At 41.6% G+C, this 23,777-nt stretch overlaps 2 protein-coding genes across 3 annotated transcripts in view; both read left to right on the top strand.

Annotated features, from left to right (window-relative positions):
- The window catches only part of LOC311140850 (stonustoxin subunit beta-like), a gene marked incomplete at its 3' end in the record, with an annotated part of 65,019 nt that overhangs the window by 29,445 nt on the left and 11,797 nt on the right, over positions 1-23,777 (top strand). The window lies entirely within an intron of this gene.
- LOC311141318 (NLR family CARD domain-containing protein 3-like) lies at positions 5,378-22,515 on the top strand. Of its 2 annotated transcripts, XM_084176613.1 has the most exons (6): positions 11,890-11,984; positions 18,930-19,046; positions 19,358-19,442; positions 19,572-19,800; positions 20,209-21,973; positions 22,259-22,515. In XM_084176613.1, the coding sequence occupies exons 1-6, from the start codon at positions 11,902-11,904 to the stop codon at positions 22,446-22,448; spliced, it is 2,469 nt and encodes an 822-aa protein (XP_084032739.1). In that variant the 5' UTR covers positions 11,890-11,901; the 3' UTR covers positions 22,449-22,515. The 2 variants fall into 2 exon arrangements, with proteins under 2 accessions (XP_084032738.1, XP_084032739.1); XM_084176612.1 differs by lacking the exon at positions 11,890-11,984 and adding an exon at positions 5,378-5,490 and having other exon boundaries at positions 19,358-19,800.

Genomic DNA, 23,777 nt, shown 5'->3' with positions numbered 1-23,777 from the left:
TCCGGGGTCAGTGGAGGTACTGCAGGGGTTCTGCAGCACCCTGACTGGACTCGTTGCAATGGAAGACATTTGATAGAATTTTAATACAACACGACCACTTTGCCTACTCTTCATTATTGCCTAATATAATGGATGCATATTTTTTTAACCAATTCTGATAGTTGTTACAAGCAGAATTTTGACAATATTACCGTTATACCAACACACTCTTCACACCCGTTTAACAACTCTAAATAGCTTTGGCATCGTAGGCATCAGGGTCCCTTGTCAATAATGTTGCCTACAACGTTGCATACAATGTTCATTTTCATCTAACACATATTTCGCCCTAGATGCCTTCAATTGGCCATTTTATAGCCATGCCCAAATTAGAAGTATTTTTTAACAACGTGATGTTGCGCTCCAAAGGGATAACTTGAAAAAACATGATGTAGGTAATTAAATAATCAAAAGAAAAACGTGTTTATTATACACTTAGAAAAGAAGGTTCCTTATAGAACCAAAAAGGCTTCTATCACTTCCTTAATATATGGAACCACTAAAAGTTAGATATATTTTTGGGCTTAGTGAAGAAGAACCTCTAGAGTTCTGATCAACAAAAGGTGAATGTTTTGAGGATGTGAACCCAGCAGCCCTCCAGTGATCAGATCAAGCCCGCCTGTTTTTCCAGCGCCCGGCCCGGGATTCGAACCAGCCACCTTTCTGCCATAGGTCCATCTCCTGCCACAGCTCAAACTCTTTAGCCGCTGGGCGAAAACCTGAGTTAATCTTCAGAAATAAGCATGAGTTGATCTGCCAAAATGAAGACAACATGCTATGCAGACATTAATGGTATCACTTATACATCATTATTATACAGAAATCATTGCCAAAAGCACAAGACATATTGTTGCATGTAGGTCTATATTATTTATGGATTGATCATATAGAAATATATAAATATTATTTTGAACTACTCCAAAGCAATTACATGTGGTGCAGGAACCACTGACTCACTGCATTATTCTATAATATTATCAAGACACCTGTTGTTAACTCTTAACTGGTTAGGACAGCTCATCAGGTGTCCTAAATATCTGCCGACTAGGTGGGACTAGAGACTTCATGCATAGCTTTAATTTATACCCATAAGAGTAAAATGTATTCTCATCAAGACCAATTTTTTACTCTGAGACTTTGTGGATATGGGCCCAGATCTCAAAACTTTGAATGTTTGTTTTACATATAAAAAATAAATATAATAATATTACTAATGTAAGCCACTGTAAAGACTGGGTTTGGTTTATTGTGTTGCTCTGCTCATGTCCGCGTTCTGGAATTGCCCGCGTCCCCGTACAGAACTGTGTTCTGGTGTCGTCCACAACGTCCGGTGTGGCGCCAGGATATTGTCCAGTTAGGAGCAGAGTGGGCTGAAGTGATCTTGGGGAATAACGACAGAGTTCGTTTCAGTGTTGAGATGCCGGAGTTTATTGTTCAATTTGCTTTTTGATTAAGGACAGCATGTATATAGTTAACACTGTAGGCTTACCTCAAGTAACTTATTATTATCAAGGTTATTGATACTCTGTGAGAGGGTTACTGCTCCCCTGAGTACACGTTGTGTTCACCGAACATGTAAGCGATGGCTGGCGGATATCCATCAAACGTTAAACCGTTTCTGGTCATGGTTAACCATATTTGTTTTCAGAAAAGGGTGTACAACCTAAACAAAACGCATGTCCCTGTCCTCTTTTTCAAGATGTGGCCGATTTAAACAGCCAGAATACATTTTTAAATTAAGAAATAACCATTTTTCTTTGACGATTTGTTGTTTCTAAATGGCTGCTGGGTAATTTGATATGTATCGAAACCTTTGTTCAGGCATCAAATTGAGCGAAGGCTGCGCAGGTTCACTGAGTTGCAAACCAAATGGGTATAATGGGGTGATTGTTGTCTAATTGGGTGGTCTAGCTAATGGATTTGTAGATCTGACGCAGTTGCTACCTCAGATTATGAGCCTAGCAAGTGTCATGAATGAGTTATGTAGTACCCACATACGGCCACAGGGAGGAGCAAGAGAGCTATAAACCCATGCAGTTTTTAGCCTTAAAAACAGTAAACCTAACAATCAATCAATCAAAAGTATTTATAAAGCCCTTTTTACACCAGCAGATGTCACAAAGTGCAATACAGAAACTCTAACCCTAGGTATAACGTATTTTAACCTTAACCCTTAACCCTAATTCTATTTTAGCCTTAACCTTAACCCTAATTCTAGGGTAGTGTAGCCTAGAACACTTTTAGAAACTATTTTAGTAATAATATTATCTTAGTAAATACAATTATAGTACTAAATAGCATTTTACATTTTTTGTTAATCAAAACCTGTCAAACATTTTGCTATTTTTTTGTTATTAGTTATTTTATGATATTTATTATTGCAAGACAGAACACTTGATAAATAAGACACTTTTGTTTTATTTTTCAAATGTGGCTTGAACTGGGTGACCTAGTAACCTCTGTATGAAAGTCCAGCAATTGCCATGGGATAGGTGGGGCAGGTTTGAGACTGATCTAAGGAATTAACAAGAAAAATACACTTTATTCTCAGCTGCCTCACCAATGTCTGTACGTGAATTAATCACTTTGATTTGCTAAATATTTCCAATAGATGGCAGTATAAGACCACGAAGCATCAGTTATAGGCTACAAGCAGCAATATGATTGACATAAAATAGCATGCAACCAAATACTATATGTCCCATGATTTTCTAAGATGGTCACTCATTACTTTAGTTAGCTATATATCTCGTATTAGGCCTGTGTTGCTTTTGGAAGAGCAATTAAATAGTGACTATAGCAGGTGTTGAACCCCTGGTAAATAATCACTAGTCAGATGCTCCAACCTCAACCCTAGTATACATGCATTTAAAAATAACTAATATATCGATTAAACAACCTCGGAATAGATAAGACAAGAGTGCGTCTTCCAGCCCGCCAATGAATTACATCATGCAACCCTCCCGGTTAGCAAATGTACCTCAACATGCCCGTCGCTTGTGCTAGAAGGCAGAGTGCTCGCTGCTGGTTGATGAATCTGACAATGAATGTACTAGGAAAATACGTTTTTCCTCGACGAGAGGTGACTAACTTAATGTTCAGGCTTATTGATCATCGTTATAGTAATGAAGTATAATTTCAAAACATGAGCATAAAAACAGGTACAGTGGGGGAAAAAAGTATTTAGTCAGCCACCAATTGTGCAAGTTCTCCCACTTAAAAAGATGAGAGAGGCCTGTCATTTTCATCATAGGTACACGTCAACTATGACAGACAAAATGAGAAAAAAAAATCCAGAAAATCACATTGTAGGATTTTTAATGAATTTATTTGCAAATTATGGTGGAAAATAAGTATTTGGTCACCTACAAACAAGCAAGATTTCTGTCTCTCACAGACCTGTAACTTCTTCTTTAAGAGGCTCCTCTGTCCTCCACTCGTTACCTGTATTAATGGCACCTGTTTGAACTTGTTATCAGTATAAAAGACACCTGTCCACAACCTCAAACAGTCACACTCCAAACTCCACTATCGCCAAGACCAAAGAGCTGTCAAAGGACACCAGAAACAAAATTGTAGACCTGCACCAGGCTGGGAAGACTGAATCTGCAATAGGGAAGCAGCTTGGTTTGAAGAAATCAACTGTGGGAGCAATTATTAGGAAATGGAAGACATACAAGACCACTGATAATCTCCCTTGATCTAGGGCTCCACGCAAGATCTCACCCTGTGGGGTCAAAATGATCACAAGAACGGTGAGCAAAAATCCCAGAACCACACGGGGGGACCTAATGAATGACCTGCAGAGAGCTGGGACCAACATTACAAAGCCTACCATCAGTAACACACTACGCCGCCAGGGACTCAAATCCTGCAGTGCAAGACGTGTCCCCCTGCTTAAGCCAGTACATGTCCAGGCCCGTCTGAAGTTTGCTAGAGTGCATTTGGATGATCCAGAAGAGGATTGGGAGAATGTCATATGGTAAGATGAAACCAAAATATAACTTTTTGGTAAAAACTCAACTCGTGGACAAAGAATGCTGAGTTGCATCCAAAGAACACCATACCTACTGTGAAGCATGGGGGTGGAAACATCATGCTTTGGGGCTGTTTTTCTGCAAAGGGACCAGGACAACTGATCCGTGTAAAGGAAAGAATGAATGGGGCCATGTATTGTGAGATTTTGAGTGAAAACCTCCTTCCATCAGCAAGGGCATTGAAGATGAAACGTGGCTGGGTCTTTCAGCATGACAATGATCCCAAACACACCGCCCGGGCAACGAAGGAGTGGCTTCGTAAGAAGCATTTCAAGGTCCTGGAGTGGCCTAGCCAGTCTCCAGATCTCAACCCCATAGAAAATCTTTGGAGGGAGTTAAAAGTCTGTGTTGCCCAGCGACAGCCCTAAAACATCACTGCTCTAGAGGAGATCTGCATGGAGGAATGGGCCAAAATACCAGCAACAGTGTGTGAAAACCTTGTGAAGACTTACAGAAAACGTTTGACCTGTGTCATTGCCAACAAAGGGTATATAACAGAGTATTGAGAAACTTTTATTATTGACCAAATACTTATTTTCCACCATAATTTGCAAATAAATTCATTAAAAATCCTACAATGTGATTTTCTGGATTTTTTTTCCTAATTTTGTCTTTCATAGTTGACGTGTACCTATGATGAAAATTACAGGCCTCTCTCATCTTTTTAAGTGGGAGAACTTGCACAATTGGTGACTGACTAAATACATTTTTTCCCCACTGTAATAATAAACATGAATCATCATTATATTACTTCACAGTAATCTGTTAAATGCTTTTTCAGTCGTTCCTCTTGCGTTAGCAGTGTGGAAAGGGACAGTAAAAAGCGTGTGCAGGAGTTTTCCTGTGAGGGGGAGTGGTGGTGTATCCAGGGAGAAAACTAAACTAACCTTCTGAAATGTCATTCATGGTCTTATGATGCCATCTATTGGAATTATTTAGTAACTGCAGTAGTACTGAATAAAGTGTATATTCTTACCAAAGTAGTAATTGCTCAGAATTACAAAATATGACATTTTCTAGTTCATTGTACCACTTACAACCATAAAATAACAATTTATAGCATGACAAACAATGAAACTGACATAAACCAAAAACACCATACATTTAGTTAACTATATATATATATATATATATATATATATATATATATATATATATATATTTATTTATTTATATACTATTTATTTAGATGGGTGACATTATCTGCCAAAGTAACACCACTGTAGATAAAGAAGAGCTCTCCAGTAGGTGTACCAAGTAGATGAGAGATGTAATGTTTGTCTCTGTTGTGTTGAAGCCCAATCAAGCAGGAGAGACCAGCCTCCCCTGGACCCAGCTGTGTGTCCATGAAGAGTGACCGGTCTATGTATCGTCCTATACAGTTCAGAGAGGGAGACTTTTCTAGTGAACAAAGGTAAGAAGAACTCATGGGTCATGGTCAGTGAGTTAAACAACACTGTCTCTAGTCATTTCTCCTCTCCCATTTTACCATTTCGTTTTGTTGTTTTCATAATCCATAGGCTAAACCTTTTTTCCATTTTCATAGTCCTGAAACAATATTAAACTAACACAACATTCCCTGTGTGTGTGTGTGTGTGTGTGTGTGTGTGTGTGTGTGTGTGCACTCCCTGGATGAGGAGATGTAATCTCTATCCTGATTTCCTAGTCACTTTTACCCCTACCTACATGTACATATTACCTCAACTACCTGGTACCCCTGGACATTGACTCAGTACTGGTACTCCTTGTATATAGTCTAGTTATTACCTCAACTACCTGGTACCCCTGTACATTGACTCAGTACTGGTACTCCTTGTATATAGTTTAGTTATTACCTCAACTACCTGGTACCCCTGCACATTGACTCAGTACTGGTACTCCTTGTATATAGTCTAGTTATTACCTCAACTACCTGGTACCCCTGCACATTGACTCAGTACTGGTACTCCTTGTATATAGTCTAGTTATTACCTCAACTACCTGGTACCCCTGCACATTGACTCAGTACTGGTACTCCTTGTATATAGTCTAGTTATTACCTCAACTACCTGGTACCCCTGCACATTGACTCAGTACTGGTACTCCTTGTATATAGTCTAGTTATTACCTCAACTACCTGGTACCCCTGGACATTGACTCAGTACTGGTACTCCTTGTATATAGTCTAGTTATTACCTCAACTACCTGGTACCCCTGCACGTTGACTCAGTACTGGTACTCCTTGTATATAGTCTAGTTATTACCTTAACTACCTGGTACCCCTGCACATTGACTCAGTACTGGTACTCCTTGTATATAGTCTAGTTATTACCTCAACTACCTGGTACCCCTGCACATTGACTCAGTACTGGTACTCCTTGTATATAGTCTAGTTATTACCTCAACTACCTGGTACCCCTGCACATTGACTCAGTACTGGTACTCCTTGTATATAGTCTAGTTATTACCTCATCTACCTGGTACCCCTGCACATTGACTCAGTACTGGTACTCCTTGTATATAGTCTAGTTATTACCTCAACTACCTGGTACCCTGCACATTGACTCAGTACTGGTACTCCTTTATATAGTCTAGTAGTCAAACAACAGCGCCGGAGAAGATGGCTGCAGTTTTACAGCCCTCTAACCAATTGTACTATTATGTGTGTTTTTCCGCGTTATTTGTAATTTATTTTGTACATAATGTTTCTGCCATCGTCTCTCATAACCAAAAAGAGCTTCTGGATATCAGGACAGCGATTACTCACCTCGTATTGGACGAAGATTTTTTCTTCAACGAGGTGGCCGCGAAGGATATCATACAGACACCCGACAAGGCCCAAATCCCCGTCATTCGCGTGAGGAAGAGACAGAGATATCGCGGACGCAGATCAGGGTGCCTTGTAAGGATCCGACGGCGAGCGAGTAAACTGCCTCTTCCATCAATCCTATTAGCCAATGTTCAATCTTTTGAAAATAAAATGGACGATTTAAGATTACGGTTATCCTACCAACGGGACATTAAAAACTGTAATATCTTATGTTTCACGGAGTCGTGGCTGAACGACAACAATGACAACATTCAGCTAGCAGGCTATACGCTACATCGGCAGGACAGAACGGCGAACTCCGGTAAGACAAGGGGTGGCGGTCTGTGTATATTTGTAAACAACAGCTGGTGCACAAAATCAAATACTAAGGAAGTCTCGAGGTTTTGCTCGCCTGAGGTAGAGTATCTTATGATAAGCTGTAGACCACACTATTTACCAAGAGAGTTTTCATCTATATTTTTCATAGCTGTCTATTTACCACCACAAACCAATGCTGGCATTAAGATTGCACTGAATGAGTTGTACAAGGCCATTAATCAACAGGAAAACACTCATCCAGATGCAGCGCTCCTAGTGGCCGGCGACTTTAATGCAGGGAAACTTAAATCCGTTCTACCTAATTTCTACCAGCATGTTAAATGTGCAACCAGAGGGAAAAAATCTCTAGACCACCTTTACTCCACACACAGAGACGCATACAAAGCTCTCCCTCGCCCTCCATTTGGCAAATCTGACCATAACTCTATCCTCCTGATTCCTGCTTATAAGCAAAAACTAAAGCAGGAAGCACCAGTGACTCGGTTAATAAAAAAGTGGTCAGATGACGCAGATGCTAAGCTACAGGACTGTTTTGCTAGCACAGACTGGAACATGTTCCGGGATTCTTCAGACAGCATTGAGGAGTACACCACATCAGTCACTGGCTTCATCAATAAGTGCATCGATGATGTCGTCCCCACAGTGACCGTACGTACATACCCCAACCAGAAGCCATGGATTACAGGAAACATCCGCACTGAGCTAAAGGGTAGAGCTGCCGCTTTCAAGGAACGGGACACTAACCCGGACGCTTATAAGAAATCCCGCTATGACCTCCGACGAACCATCAAACAGGCAAAGAGTCAATACAGGTCTAAGATTGAATCATACTACACTGGCTCTGACGCTCGTCGGATGTGGCAGGGCTTGAAAACTATTACAGACTACAAAGGGAAGCACAGCCGCGAGCTGCCCAGTGACACAAGCCTACCAGACGAGCTAAACCACTTCTATGCTCGCTTCGAGGCAAGCAACACTGAAGCATGCATGAGAGCACCAGCTGTTCCGGATGACTATGTGATCACGCTCTCCGTAGCCGATGTGAGTAAGACTTTTAAGCAGGTCAACATTCACAAGGCCGCAGGGCCAGACGGATTACCAGGACGCGTACTCCGAGCATGTGCTGACCAACTGGCAAGTGTCTTCACTGACATTTTCAACATGTCCCTGACTGAGTCTGTAATACCAACATGTTTCAAGCAGACCACCATAGTCCCCGTGCCCAAGGACTCTAAGATAACCTGCCTAAATGACTACCGACCCGTAGCACTGACGTCTGTAGCCATGAAGTGCTTTGAAAGACTGGTCATGGCTCACATCAACAGCATTATCCCAGAAACCCTAGACCCACTCCAATTTGCATACCGCCCCAACAGATCCACAGATGATGCAATCTCTATCGCACTCCACACTGCCCTTTCCCACCTGGACAAGAGGAACACCTACGTGAGAATGCTATTCATTGACTACAGCTCAGCATTCAACACCATAGTGCCCTCTAAGCTCATCACTAAGCTAAGGATCCTGGGACTAAACACCTCCCTCTGCAACTGGATCCTGGACTTCCTGACGGGCCGCCCCCAGGTGGTAAGGGTAGGTAACAACACATCTGCCACACTGATCCTCAACACGGGGGCCCCTCAGGGGTGTGTGCTCAGTCCCCTCCTGTACTCTCTGTTCACCCATGACTGCATGGCCAGGCACGACTCCAACACCATCATTAAATTTGCCGACGACACAACAGTGGTAGGCCTGATCACCGACAACGATGAGACAGCCTATAGGGAGGAGGTCAGAGATCTGGCCGTGTGGTGCCAGGACAACAACCTCTTTCTCAACGTGACCAAGACAAAGGAGATGATTGTGGACTACAGGAAAAAAAAAGAGGACTGAGCACGCCCCCATTCTCATCGACGGGGCTGTAGTGGAACAGGTTGAGAGCTTCAAGTTCCTTGGTGTCCACATCACCAACGAACTATCATGGTCCAAACACACCAAGACAGTCGTGAAGAGGGCACGACAAAGCCTATTCCCCCTCAGGAGACTAAAAAGATTTGGCATGGGTCCTCAGATCCTCAAAAAATTCTACAGCTGCGCCATCGAGAGCATCCTGACTGGTTGCATCACCGCCTGGTATGGCAACTGCTTGGCCTCCGACCGCAAGGCACTACAGAGGGTAGTGCGTACGGCCCAGTACATCACTGGGGCAAAGCTTCCTGCCATCCAGGACCTCTATACCAGGCGGTGTCAGAGGAAGGCCCTCAAAATTGTCAAAGACTCCAGCCACCCTAGTCATAGACTGTTCTCTCTGCTACCGCACGGCAAGCGGTACCGGAGTGCCAAGTCTAGGTCCAAAAGACTTCTCAACAGCTTCTACCCCCAAGCCATAAGACTCCTGAACAGCTAATCATGGCTACCCGGACTATTTGCACTGCCCCCCCACCCCATCCTTTTTACGCTGCTGCTACTCTGTTAAGTTTTTATGCATAGTCACTTTAACTCTACCCACATGTACATATTACCTCAACTACCTCAACTAGCCGGTGCCCCCGCACATTGACTCTGCAACGGTACCCCCCTGTATATATAGCCTCCCTACTGTCACTTTATTTTACTTCTGCTCTTTTTTTCTCAACACTTTTTTTTGTTTTTTTTGTTGTTGTTTTATTCTTACTTTTTTTGTTTAAAATAAATGCACTGTTGGTTAAGGGCTGTAAGTAAGCATTTCACTGTAATGTCTGCACCTGTTGTATTCGGCGCATGTGACCAATAACATTTGATTTGATTTGATTTGACATTGACTCAGTACTGGTACTCCTTGTATATAGTCTAGTTATTACCTCAACTACCTGGTACCCTAAATATTTAAATATTTGAATGAACATAACAAGATTCAACAACTGAGACATAAACTGAACAAGTTCCACAGACATGTGACTAACAGAAATTGAATAATGTGTCCCTGAACAAAGGGGGAGTCAAAATCAAAAGTAACAGTCAGTATCTGGTGTTGCCACCAGCTGCATTAAGTACTGCAGTGCATCTCCTCCTCATGGACTGCACCAGATTTGCCAGTTCTTGCTGTGTAATGTTATCCTATGCTTCCACCAAGGCACCTGCAAGTTCCCAGACATTTCTGGGGGGAATGGCCCTAGCCCTCACCCTCCGATCCAACAGGTCCCAGATGTGCTCAATGGGATTGAGATCCGGGCTCTCCGCTGGCCATGGCAGAACACTGACATTCCTGTCTTGCAGGAAATCACGTACAGAACGAGCAGTATGGCTGGTGGCATTGTCATGCTGGAGGGTAATGTCAGGATGAGCCTGCAGGAAGGGTACCACATGAGGGAGGAGTATGTCTTCCCTGTAACGCACAGCGTTGAGATTGCCTGCAATGACAACAAGCTCAGTCCAATGATGCTGTGACACACCGCCCCAGACCATGACGGACCCTCCACCTCCAAATCGATCCCGATCCAGAGTAAAGGCCTTGGTGTAACGCTCATTCCTTCTACGATAAACGCGAATCCGACCATCACCCCTTGTGAGACAAAACCGCGATTCGTCAGTAAAGAGCACTTTTTGCCAGTCCTGTCTGGTCCAGCGACGGTGGGTTTGTGCCCAAATGTGACGTTGTTGCCGGTGATGTCTGGTGAGGACCTGCCTTACAACAGGCCTACAAGCCCTCAGTCCAGCCTCTCTCAGCCTATTGCAGACAGTCTGAGTACCAATGGAGGGATTGTGCGTTCCTGTTGTAACTCGGGCAGTTGTTGTTGTACCGATCCTGTGCAGGTGTTGTTACACGCCACTGCGAGGATGATTAGCTGTCCGTCCTGTCTCCCTGTAGCACTGTTTTAGTCGTCTCACAGTATGGACATTACAATTTATTGCCTTGGCCACATCTGCAGTCCTCATGCCTACTTGCAGCATGCCTAAGGCACGTTCACGCAGATGAGCAGGGACCCTGGGCATCTTTCTTTTGGTGTTTTTCAGAGTCAGTTGAAAGGCCTCTTTAGTGTCCTAAGTTTTCATAACAGTGACCTTAATTGCCTACCGTCTGTAAGCTGTTAGTGTCTTAACGACCGTTCCACAGGTGCATGTTCATTAATTATTTATGGTTCATTGAACAAGCATGGGAAACAGTGTTTAAACCCTTTACAATGAAGATCTGTGAAGTTATTTGGATTTTTACGAATGATCTTTGAAAGACAGGGTCCTGAAAAAGGGATGTTTCTTTTTTTGCTGAGTTTACATTATAACCTAGCCTACTTTACATAACATAATCTCTTACTTGTTGCAAAAATACTTTCTGAATGGATCAATGATTTCCCCTCAGATCAATCATGCCCGTTTTAGCCCTTCTGTCTACATTCTCAGATTGAAAGACAACAAATAGCCTACTTTTAATGAATACAAATACGTGTGAGACATGGCCGTGTGTTGCTGCACTGTCTATAACTACCTTAACAAACAGTGACTTATTATTATTATTGACAGTTACCATGGAGAAGAGATGTCACAACCAGATGTTCATCTGATTGCATTAAATAGCCTGACTGTTTGGATATGTATGTTAGTAAATGTTTTATTTCTAAGAGATCATGAGTAAAAGAGAACAATTGACATTCTAGAATTAGTTGTCACTGTGGTAACCACAACCAACATGCTGCATCTCTGTTTAGGGGTCAGTGGTCTAAAATGAGTCTCTCTGGGGAGAGAGAAGAGGGGGGCCCTGCCTCTAAAATGAGTCTCTCTGGGGAACATGACACCAAAGCTAAGAGGTGAGATGACAATTTTATGAAGAATGTATTAATTTTATTTACAAAATAAATAGCTATTTTAAGATGAATGCACTTACTGTAAATCGCTCTGGATAAGAGCATCTGCTAAATCAGGATTTCTCAATCCGGGGTCAGTGGAGGTACTGCAGGGGTTCTGCAGCACCCTGACTGGACTCGTTGCAATGGAAGACATTTGATAGAATTTGAATACGACACAACCACTTTGCCTACTCTTCATTATTGCCTAATATAATGGAATGCATTTTTTTTTTAACCAATTCTGATGGTTGTTACAAGCAGAATTTTGACAATATTACCATTATACCAACACACTCTTCACACCCGTTTAACAACTCTAAATAGCTTTGGTATTGTAGGCATCAGGGTCCCTTGTCAATAATGTTGCCTACAACTTTGCATACAATGTTCATTTTCATCTAACACATATTTCGCCCGAGATGCCTTCAATTGCCCAATTTATAGCCATGGCCAATTTAGGATTATTTTTTAACAACGTGATGTTGCGCTCCAAAGGGATAACTTGAAATAACATGATGTAGGTAATTAAATAATCAAAAGAAAAACGTGTTTATTATACACTTAGAAAAGAAGGTTCCTTATAGAACCAAAAAGGCTTCTATCACTTCCTTAATATATGGAACCACTAAAAGTTAGATATATTTTGGGGTTCAGTGAAGAAGACCCTCTAGAGTTCTGGGCCCGTATCCTTAAAGATTCTGAGAATCCTCTCAGAGAGCTCCTAACTTAACCTAAAAATTCCTTGCCAGGAGTTTTAGCTTAGAAGTGATTCCAGAACATTTTCAGTGAACTCTGAGCCAGGAATGGATGAAAAATCCTATCTTAGTGAGGAGGTGTGGTTGACCCCGTTGCTAGGTATGAGTCATCATTTCAAAAGCCGTGATTGGTTGATCCTACAAGTTTGATGAAAATGAACTTTTGGTGATAATGAGCAAAGGATGTACCCTCAAATCAATAAACATAATTATACACTCTAATCTTATGCAGACTATAATTGTAAATAATATTTCACATTCAAGAAAATATCTGGAAAATGAATAGTAAGCTGTAGGGGTTATAGCCTAACATTAGAATCTAAAATATGTGAAAACTTAAGCTCATTACACCCTGTTCAAATAATGATTTGTGTCTCATTTGCTCATATTAATATCCTAGCTGGCATATTTTGTACTTTCACTTCCATATGGACCCCATTGAAAACAAGATGGCCTAACTCAAGGGGCTGTCCTTAATGAAGTAGAAATTGCAACGTTACAACTCAGTGTGAACTTAACGAGGGTAACACAGCTCAGCTTTTAACAATGTCTGTGATTGCTGGCTGGTCTATTTATGAAGGCTTGTTAACAAATATCCTACAAACACAGAAAATGGAGAAAAAAAGGAATCGCAAGCCGAACTGGACTGAGGAGCAAGGTTTGTTGCTGGCCCAGTTGGTGAACGAACATAAAGGTATGTTACGAGGAAAATTTGGCCCAACTGTCACTAGCCAAGGCAAGAGGCGCGCCTGGGACACAATATCCCAAACAATCAATGCCTCTTTTCCACTGGTGGTGCGGACAGGCGACGATTGTGAGAAAAGGTGGTATGTGCTGCAGTCCAAGGCAAAAGATGAGATTGCAGCACACAAGCGGGAATCCTCACTCACAGGTGAGCAAAATACTATGGCCTACCACATAATCTGGCAATTTGCTCCTGCTGGCAAAGTTAATTTACATGCCTAAGTACTGTGTTCATTGACTGTTTCTTTCTAGGGGGTGGACCACCTGCAAAGCGGCTGTCCCAGGTGGCCGACACTGTCTTTCAAGTCCTGGGACACTCTGAGGTCAGTGTCACCGGGCTGCCAACAGGCATTGACACGTCAATGATGCAGGCCCTTGAAATGCAGCAAAGGTAGGACACAGGGTTATTCATATCAACAGTGTTTATTCATTGCAGAAGCCATTTCATGTGTTATCCATGCTCATTGTATTAAATTAATTTAATCAAAACAATAATTAAACTAGGCCTATGTATTTCTGTAGCATGGAGCCATCACAAGAACCGGGCCCATCAAGTTTGCCGCCTGAACCATCTGCAGCTGCTACTCAGGATAGCCCGGCGGATCAAACACCATTCCCATCCGCAGCACCTGCTCCGTCAGCATCCCTGCAGGAGAGAAGATTGCAACTCACAATTGATGTGTTTGAACAACAAAAAAAAGTCCTTTCCCTTCAGGAGGAGTACTACCGCCTTAAAATTGAACACCTAAAAAATAAACCATTTAGAGATTGTGTTCTGTGTCTTGCATTTAACAGTTGCAGGTGATGTGCAGTAAAACTGTGGTAGTTCTTAATACCATCACAAGTTCTCAAATGACATGGGGCTACAGCTTGCCTGAAATGTAAATTTGTGAAGTTTGCCCTGTAAGGCAGTCCACTCTGGGCTAGGTTCCCCTGTGGAATGTGAATATCTTCTTCACCACCATCCTCATCGTTGTCTCCATCCTCATCCTCATCGCCATCCTCCAGAGGTTCTGCAATCTGTCTAACCTTGCAGATATTGTGTAATATTGCACAGGCTATGATGAGTTTGCTGACTTTTTCAGGCCTCAGCCGCACCTCTCCGTGGAGAACATGAAAGCGCCTCTTAAGCTGGCCTATGCCACACTCCACCACCGCTCTTGTTGTCTTGTGGGCCCTACAATAGAATACAGACCTTTAATTATTTGATGGAAATATTGCACTACTTGGATGCTCTAACATATTGCTTGCATTTCATTTCCATGATTTTTGTATTGTTTGGCTTACCTGTTATAGTTTAGTTGGGGCCCTTGGCGTGGCTGGAGGTAAGGTGTAAGGAGCCATGGTTTGCATGGGTAGCCACTGTCCCCTAACAAGTGGCAATTAGCTGGCACATAGCGTCTCTCAAAAAGCTGTCTGATGCCACTCTCGGAGAGCATTCTCGCATCATGTGTGGAGCCTGGCCATTTAGCCACAATGTCCAAAATCTTCCAGGCCGCATTGAACACTATTTGCACATTGATGCTGTGGAAATTCTTCCTGTTAACAAAGACAGCCTCGTCCTCTGATGGCGCAATTATTCTCACATGTGTTCCATCAATTACACCCACAACGCCAGGGAATCCTGCAATGTCCATAAATGCCCTTTTATGTGTGTGTAAAGTGCGGGCATCCAGCGGGAATGAAACAAATTGTGTCACAATATTAGGTTGTGACAAAGCTGTCAGTGTTTGGGTGATGACTCTGCTGACGGAGGATTGGGACAGACCCAAGTCATCACTGATGCATTGTTGCATTTTCCCTGTTGCCAAATACCTCAGGGTTGTGATTACTTTCTTCTCCGGTGTAATAGCGTTGTGGCGTCGAGTTGGTGAAGTAATTGCATCTCTAAGGAGATCCACCACAAACATGATTCCTGCACGATCCAATCCAGTGTTTGCAGGACATCTCTCCTGCCTCCTCTGTTGGCCATTTTGTGCAGCTGCTTAGGGTAACTCCTAAGCCACTAAAAGTCCTCTTCCCTGCTCTTAGCAGATCTCGCCTTAGGAGCCCTTTTAAGCGCTAGGACTCTTGAGGAATAGCTTTTATATTAACTGGGATTTTCGTGTCACTTTTAGGGGAAATTCTAAGAAAACGTCATGCCTCTGAGAATTTTCTTAGAATTTGGCCGCTAGGAGCCACTTTTTGCACAAAAATTCTTTAGAGATACGGGCCCTGATCAACGAAAGGTGAATGTTTTGAGGATGTGAACCCAGCAGCCCTCCAGTGGTCTGATCAAGCCCGCCCGTTTTTTCCAGCGCCCGGCCCGTGATTCGAACCTGCCTGTCACGATCGTCTAGAACAGATGAGGACCAAGGCGCAGCGTTGCAGGCAAACATACTCTTTATTACGAGACACGATCAAAACAACAAACGATACGTGACAGTTCACGGTCTACCATAAACAGACTAGAAACAAAATCCCACAAACACGAATGAAAAACCGACTGTATAAATATGGCTCCCAATCAGAGACAGCCAGCAACACCTGACACTCGTTGCCTCTGATTGGGAGCCACTCTGGCCAACATAGAAATAGCACCCATAGACACAAAACACATTGATCTACACACCCTGGCTCAACATAACAGCGTCCCCAGAGCCAGGGCGTGACACTGCCACCTTTCTGCCATAGGTCCAACTCCTGCCACTGCTCCAACTCCTTAGCCGCTGGGCGAAAACCTGAGTTTATCTTCAGAAATAAGCATGAGTTAATATGCCAAACCGAAGACAAAATGCTATGCATTCATTTATACCCATAAGAGTAAAATGTCTTAATTCTCAGCACTTATACGACCAATGTTCTACTCTGAGATACTTTGTGGATATGGGCCCAGATCTCAAAATATTATTATTAAAAAAACTTTGAATGTTTGTTTTACATATAAAAAATAAATAAAATAATATTACTAATGTAAGCCACTGTAAAGACTTGGTTTAGTTTATTGTGTTGCTCTGCTCATGTCCGCGTTCTGGAACTGTCCGCGTCCCCGTACAGAACTGTCCGCGTCCACGTACAGAACTGCCCGCGTCCAAGTACGGTTTGGCGCCAAGCATATTGTCCAGTTACGCGCAAAGTGGACTGAGGTGATGTTGGGGAATAACGACGGAGTTCGTTACAGTGTTGAGACACCGAAGTTTATTGTTCAATTTGCTTTTTGGTCAGGGACAGTATGAGTGTAGCCAGATCCTTTTCACTCACTATCCTTGTTTCATCTTGTGGTTCACCGGATTCGTCATCATCCTCGAGGGACAGACGAACGACCTGCTAGTTAGCCAAGCTAGTCGGTACAGCTAGCTAAGCTAGCTACTCTACCAGCAGCATCCTAGTTATCCTAGCTACCACTACATCATCACCGGCTGCCTGCATTTCTTGTGGACCGATGGAGCTCCCGGGTTGTTTCTTCCACCTGTTAAATACCGTGGAGGGCTTCTCCCTCTCTCGTTGACGGATGCTGGCTTCCTACGCTCCCTCTGTCCGGTTCTCCTCTCTTCACTAGATAAACGGTAACTTTAGTGTTTAACCCCGCTGTGTCCAAGGACTGAACTTTTTGAATATTATTTTCGGGGCGCCTCAATCTCTTATGTTTGGTCATTTTTCACCCTACCAGCTCCTATTAGTTCTATTGAGCTCCGTGACACCAACTCGCCTTCAGAACGTTCTATTCCCAGCCCATTGTTCTGCGTCACAATGCCAGCTTCACTATTGTTATCAATGAGACCTGCCTGCGTTAACCCTGTAGGTTTACCTCAGGTAACTTATTATTACCAAGGTTACGGATACTTGGGGAGCGTTAACCCTGTAGGTTTACCTCAGGTAACTTATTATTACCAAGGTTACGGCTACTTGGTGAGCGTTAACCCTGTAGGTTTACCTCAGGTAACTTATTATTACCAAGGTTACGGCTACTTGGTGAGCGTTAACCCTGTAGGTTTACCTCAGGTAACTTATTATTACCAAGGTTACGGCTACTTGGTGAGCGTTAACCCTGTAGGTTTACCTTAGGTAACTTATTATTAACAAGGTTACGGCTACTTGATGAGCGCGCACACTGTTCACCTGAGTACACGTTGTTGTGACCCACAGTCGAAGACGAGATGGCTGGCACATAGCCATCAAGCATTAAACATTTTCTGGTCAGAAAAAAGTGTACGATCTAAACAAAACGCATGTAACTGTCCTCTTTTTCAAGATTATTATATTACTTCACAGTAATCTGTTAAATTATTTTTCAGTCATTCATCTTGCGTTAACAGTGTGGAAAAGGACAGTAAAAAGCGTGTGCAGGAGTTTTCCTGTGAGGGGGAGTGGTGGTGTATCCAGGGAGAAAACTAAACTGATCTTCTGAAATTTCATTTGTGGTCTTACGCTTCCATCTATTGGAATTATTTAGTAACTGCAGTAGTACTGAATAAAGTGTATATCCATACTAAAGTAGTAATTACTCAGAATTTAAAAATATGACATTTTCTAGTTCATTCTACCACTTACAACCATAACATAACCATTTATAGCATAACAAACAATGAAACTGACATAAACCAAAAACACCATACATTTCGTTAACTATATATATATATATATATATATATATATATATATATATATATATATATATATATATATACTATTTATTTAGATGGGTGACATTATCTGCCAAAGTAACACCACTGTAGATAAAGAAGAGCTCTTCAGTAGGTGTACCAAAACTTTCAAAGGCCATTTTCTCAAAGAGAGGTTACAAGTTTATCATCTTTCAAAGCAGAATTACTTTCCCATTGTTCCTCAACTGTAGTGTATGATATACCTTTTTCTAGCTGAGTCTCTACTTTTATCCAATGTAAAAAACACAAATTTCAAATTTTGCTACATAAAATTGAGCTGATCGGTCACATTTCACTATGTAAAACTTAGCAGTACTACTTATTTCTCTGAGAGTGAGGCACTTATTTCTCTGAGAGTGAGGCAGATATATATTATTACTGTGTAAAACCTAGCAGTACTACTTATTTCTCTGAGAGTGAGGCAGATATATATTATTACTGTGTAAACCTAGCAGTACTAATTATTTCTCTGAGAGTGAGGCAGATATAGCATTGTGCAAAAAAACATGATTATTTGTCTCTCTGAAATGAAACCATCAAGTGATAGATTTTAAACAAATACATGTCTGTCATTGAACACCCCCATACCATGATTAGCTAGTGAAAAAACACACCAATCTCTTTCAGAATTTCTTTAAACAATAAAAGCAAATTGACCAACATTTCTGAAAATGGATATATAGCGTTTTGGAATGAAACTCTTGTTTCCCCATCTGAGCTCAGAGTAGATGAGAGACGTAATGTTTGTCTCTGTTGTGTTGAAGTCCAATCAAGCAGGAGAGACCAGCCTCCCCTGTACCCAGCTGTGTGTCCATGAAGAGTGACTGGTCTATGAATCTTCCTATAGCGTTTAGAGAGGGAGACTTTTCTACTGAACAAAGGTAAGAAGAACTCATGGGTCATGTTCAGTGAGTTAAACAACACTGTCTCTAGTCATTTCTCCTCTCCCATTTTCCCATTTATTTTTGTTGTTTTCATAATCCATAGGCTAACCCTTTTTTCCATTTTCATAGTCCTGAAACAATATTAAACAAACACTACATTCCCTCCCTGTGTGTGTGTGTGTGTGTGTGTGTGTGTGTGTGTGTGTGTGTGTGTGTGTGTGTGTGTGTGTGTGTGTGTGTGTGTGTGTGTGTGTGTGTGTGTGTGTACTCCCTGGATGAGGAAATGTAATCTGATGTTTTGTCCACAGAAACCAACAGGAGAGATCAGAGTCAGAGATTCTCAGTGGTCAGTCTTCCCAGAGTCATCAAACAGACCTGGCCTCCATATTCAGTGTATGTGGTCCTGTTATGTACATTTGTTTTTGTTTACCTCAAGTAAAGTTGATCTGTCAATCATTCATTAATGTGTTAATGAGAAAGCATTTAGTCTCTTGCTTAACTTATTTACTTGATTTATTTCAGTTGCTTGAAGAGAATATTATGACATTTGTGAAGAACGAGCTGAAGATGTTCAAGAGGATTCTTAGTCCAGAACTCCCAGAAGGCTTTGAGAGTCAGAAGCAGGATAAGGAAGTGGTGGATGCTGAAGATGAGAAGCAGGAGAGCAGTGCAAGAGAGGGGGCTCTGAAGATCACACTGCACGTCCTGAGGAAAATGAACCAGAAGGAGCTTGCTGACACACTGGAGAAAAGTAAGAGCTGTCTGCCTCATGTTGAATGCTGTTTTAGAACATTTAAAAGCTGTAGCTAAAGTACAGCTAAAGTAGCTGTGTAATTCAATGATATTGTAGCAGCCTTAACACAACACCTAGTGACCTCATCAAGTAGCAGCAGGGATGTGTTGTGGTGATTAATTTAGACAGAGAGAAGAGGAGAGACAGAGGAGAGAGAGAGAGAGAGAGAACATTATTAATGCCATCAATAATACCAATAATAATATAATCAGTCACACCAGTGTGTAATGCATTATGAAAACATTTACAGATTTATACAGACAGTTAAGAGAATAAATGATTATAATTTAAACTTTATAAGACAGTCTTACAATACTGTAGGCATTAAAACAAATGTAATATTAATATCCTCTGTGTTATTTCTAGATTCAGATGAGCGTGCTGTGATTCTTCAACGTGAACTCAAATCTAATCTAAAGAAGAAGTTTCAATGTGTATTTGAGGGGATCGCTAAACAAGGAAACCCAACACTTCTCAATAAGATCTACACAGAGCTCTACATCACAGAGGGTGGAACAGGAGAGGTCAATAATGAACATGAGCTGAGACAGATTGAGACAACAACCAGGAAACAAGCAAGACCAGAGACTGCAATCAAATGTAAAGACATCTTCAAACCCTTAACTGGACAAGACAAACGTATCAGAACTGTGCTGACAAAGGGAGTCGCTGGCATCGGAAAAACAGTCTCTGTGCAGAAGTTAATTCTGGACTGGGCTGAAGGAAAAGCAAATCAGGATGTCCAATTTGTATTTTCATTCCCTTTTCGGGAGCTGAATTTGATGAAAGGTGAAAAACACACGTTGATTGAACTTCTCAATCACTTCTCAATCGAAACCAAAGAATCAAGGATCTCCAACTACGACAAGTACAAAGTTCTGTTCATCTTTGATGGTCTGGATGAGTGCCGACTGCCCTTAGACTTCCAGAAGAACAAGATTTGTTTTGACGTCACAGAGTCAACCTCAGTGGATGTTCTGCTGACAAATCTCATCAATGGAAATCTGCTTCCCTCTGCTCTCCTCTGGATAACTACCCGACCTGCAGCAGCCAATAAGATCCGTTCAGGGTGTGTTGACCAGGTGACAGAGGTACGAGGGTTCAATGACCCACAGAAGGAGGAGTACTTCAGGAAGAGATTCAGTGATGAGGACCTGGCCAGCAGAATCATCTCACACATAAAGACATCAAGGAGCCTCCACATCATGTGCCACATTCCAGTCTTCTGTTGGATTTCTGCAACAGTCCTTGAAAACATGTTGAGTACAGACAAGAGAGAAGAGATGCCAAAGACTCTGACTGAGATGTACTCACACCTTGTGATGTTTCATACCAAACAGAAGAATGAAAAGTATCTTGGGAAAGAAGAGACAGGTCCACACTGGAATAAAGAGAGCATTCTGTCACTGGGAAAACTGGCTTTTCAACAGCTTGTGAAGGGCAATCTGATTTTCTATGAAGAAGAGCTGAAAGAGGCTGGCATTGATGTCAATGAAGCCTCAGTGTACTCCGGATTGTGCACTAGGATCTTTAAAGAGGAATGTGGGCTGTACCAGGACAAGGTGTACTGCTTCGTGCATCTGAGCATTCAGGAGTTTCTGGCTGCTGTATTTGTGTTCCTCTCATTCATCAACAACAATGAGAATCTAATGGCCGAACCTCAAGTTACTGAAGTTACTGTCTACCAGAGTGCTGTAGATAAAGCCTTACTAAGCGAGACAGGAAACCTGGACCTTTTCCTCCGCTTCCTTCTGGGCCTCTCACTGGAGTCCAATCAGAAGCACTTACGAGGTCTACTGACAACAACAAGAAGCAGCTCACAGAGCCATGAAGAAACAGTCAATTACATCAAGGAGAAGATCAGGGAGAATCCCTCTCCAGAGAGGTGCATCAATCTGTTCCACTGTCTGAATGAACTGAATGACCATTCTCTAGTGGAGGAGATCCAAAGCTACCTGAGATCAGGAAGTCTCTCAGAAGAAGAACTGTCACCTGCACAGTGGTCAGCTCTGGTCTTTGTGTTGCTGACTTCAGAAAAGGAGCTGGATGTGTTTGACCTGAAGAAATACTCCAGATCAGAGGAAGGTCTTCTGAGGCTGTTGCCAGTGGTCAAAGCCTCCAGAGCTGCTCTGTGAGTACATCAAATGACATTTAAGTACTAATCATCAAGAAGAAATATTCAGTTTAGAGAAATATATATATTATAATATGTATATAATATATATTGAAAAACATATTGAATCACTGCATTGATGTTCACATTAGTATAACAATATGAGCATACAATTCTAGGAGACGGAAGTGGAATCGATATGTTGTTTAAGAGAATAAACCAAATGCATCTGCCATTGTCCTTCTACACTACTGGTGTTAAATTAACAGTGTGTTTGTGAAATCATGATGATATCTTTGTCAGGCTGTCAGGCTGTGGAGTCACAGAGGAAGGCTGTGCTTCTCTGGTCTCAGCTCTGAAGTCAAACCCCTCACACCTGAGAGAGCTGGATCTGAGTAACAATGACCTGAAGGATTCAGGAGTGAAGCTGCTCTCTGCTGGACTGGGGGATCCCCACTGTAAACTGGAGACTCTGAGGTCAGTATTCCTGTAGTTGGTCAACAAGTGATAACTGTTCACCAGATCCACATGTGTTTACCAGGCACACATAGTCCACACCATATGTGTTTGGATAGTTAACCTTACAGTATTAAATTTGGTGCTATGCTCCAGCATTTTGGATTTCAGATAGAATGTTTCATATTAGGCAACAGTACAGAATGTCACCTTTTATTTGAGGTTTTTCATACATATCTGTTTTAGTGTTTAGATACGAAAGCACTTCATGTATCTAGTTCTCCCATTTGAAGAAGTCGTAATTATTTGGACAAATTCATTTAGTCAAAAGTTTAGTATTTGGTCCCATATTCCTTACCTGCAGTGATTACATCAAGCTTGTGATTCTACAAACTTGTTGAATACATTTGCAGTTTGTCTTGGTTGTGTTTTGAATGATGTTTTTCCCAATAGAAACTGAATGGTGAATAATGTCCTGTCATTTTGGAGTCACTTCACTTGTATTGTCAGTAAGAATAGAAGATGTTTCTGAACACTTCTACATTCATGTGGATGCTACTATGATTATGAATAATCATGAATAAATGGTGAATGATGATGAATGAGACAGTTACAGAGGCACAAGGATCATACCCGCTCTGTTATTGGTAATGGTGAGAGGTTAGCATGTTTTGTTGTAGCCTCTGTAACTTTCTCACTCATTATTATTCATGATTCATTCATGATTTTTCTTAATCATGTCATCATCAGGATTAATTTAGTAGTGTTTAGAAACATGTTATCTACTCACTTAGACAGAAAATTACTCCAGTCATCATCCACCATTCAGTTACTATTGGACAAAACATAACCCAAAACACAACCAAAACAAACTGCAAATGAAACCAACGAGTTTGGGACCAAATACTAAACTTTTGACTACTTTAATACACTATAAGTGAATTGGTCAGAATACTTATGACTTCTTCAAATAGGGGGCTAGATACATAAAGTCCTTTCATTTCTAAATGGTGAAACAGATATGTATGAAAATACCCTAAATTAAAAGGTGACATTATATACTGTCACCTCATATGAAACATTTGATCTCAAATCCAAAATGCTGGAGTATAGAGCCACATTTAAAATGTTAGCTTCACTGTCAAACTAGATATGGTGTGGACTGTATACTCAATACAATCTAAATCTGATACCTCACTGTCTGTCTTTTGACTGATACTGCTTTTTAAACTGCTCTGGTCAGTCTACTCAAATATTCGTACTATACATTTTTCTCTCTACACACAATATTATGATTTTTTCTAATGATGATATATATGGCAGGTTTCAGGACACTGGTATAAATGAAAATGTTGAAAAAATATAC

This window comes from Coregonus lavaretus (genome assembly GCF_964263955.1).
Source record: "Coregonus lavaretus genome assembly, chromosome: 2".
Taxonomy (NCBI): domain Eukaryota; kingdom Metazoa; phylum Chordata; class Actinopteri; order Salmoniformes; family Salmonidae; genus Coregonus; species Coregonus lavaretus.
The sequence above is the reverse complement of the archived record's forward strand: the minus strand, read 5'-3'. Positions and strand labels throughout refer to the sequence as shown.

Bases quoted from the DNA above. Each gene is read 5' to 3' on its own strand.
- LOC311141318 (XM_084176612.1), top strand. From the start codon at position 5,423: ATGAAGAGTGACCGGTCTATGTATCGTCCTATACAGTTCAGAGAGGGA. The intron at 5,491-18,929 runs GTAAGAAGAACT...GTTGTGTTGAAG, and splicing joins GACTTTTCTAGTGAACAAAG to TCCAATCAAGCAGGAGAGAC. The intron at 19,801-20,208 runs GTAAGAGCTGTC...TGTTATTTCTAG, and splicing joins TGCTGACACACTGGAGAAAA to ATTCAGATGAGCGTGCTGTG.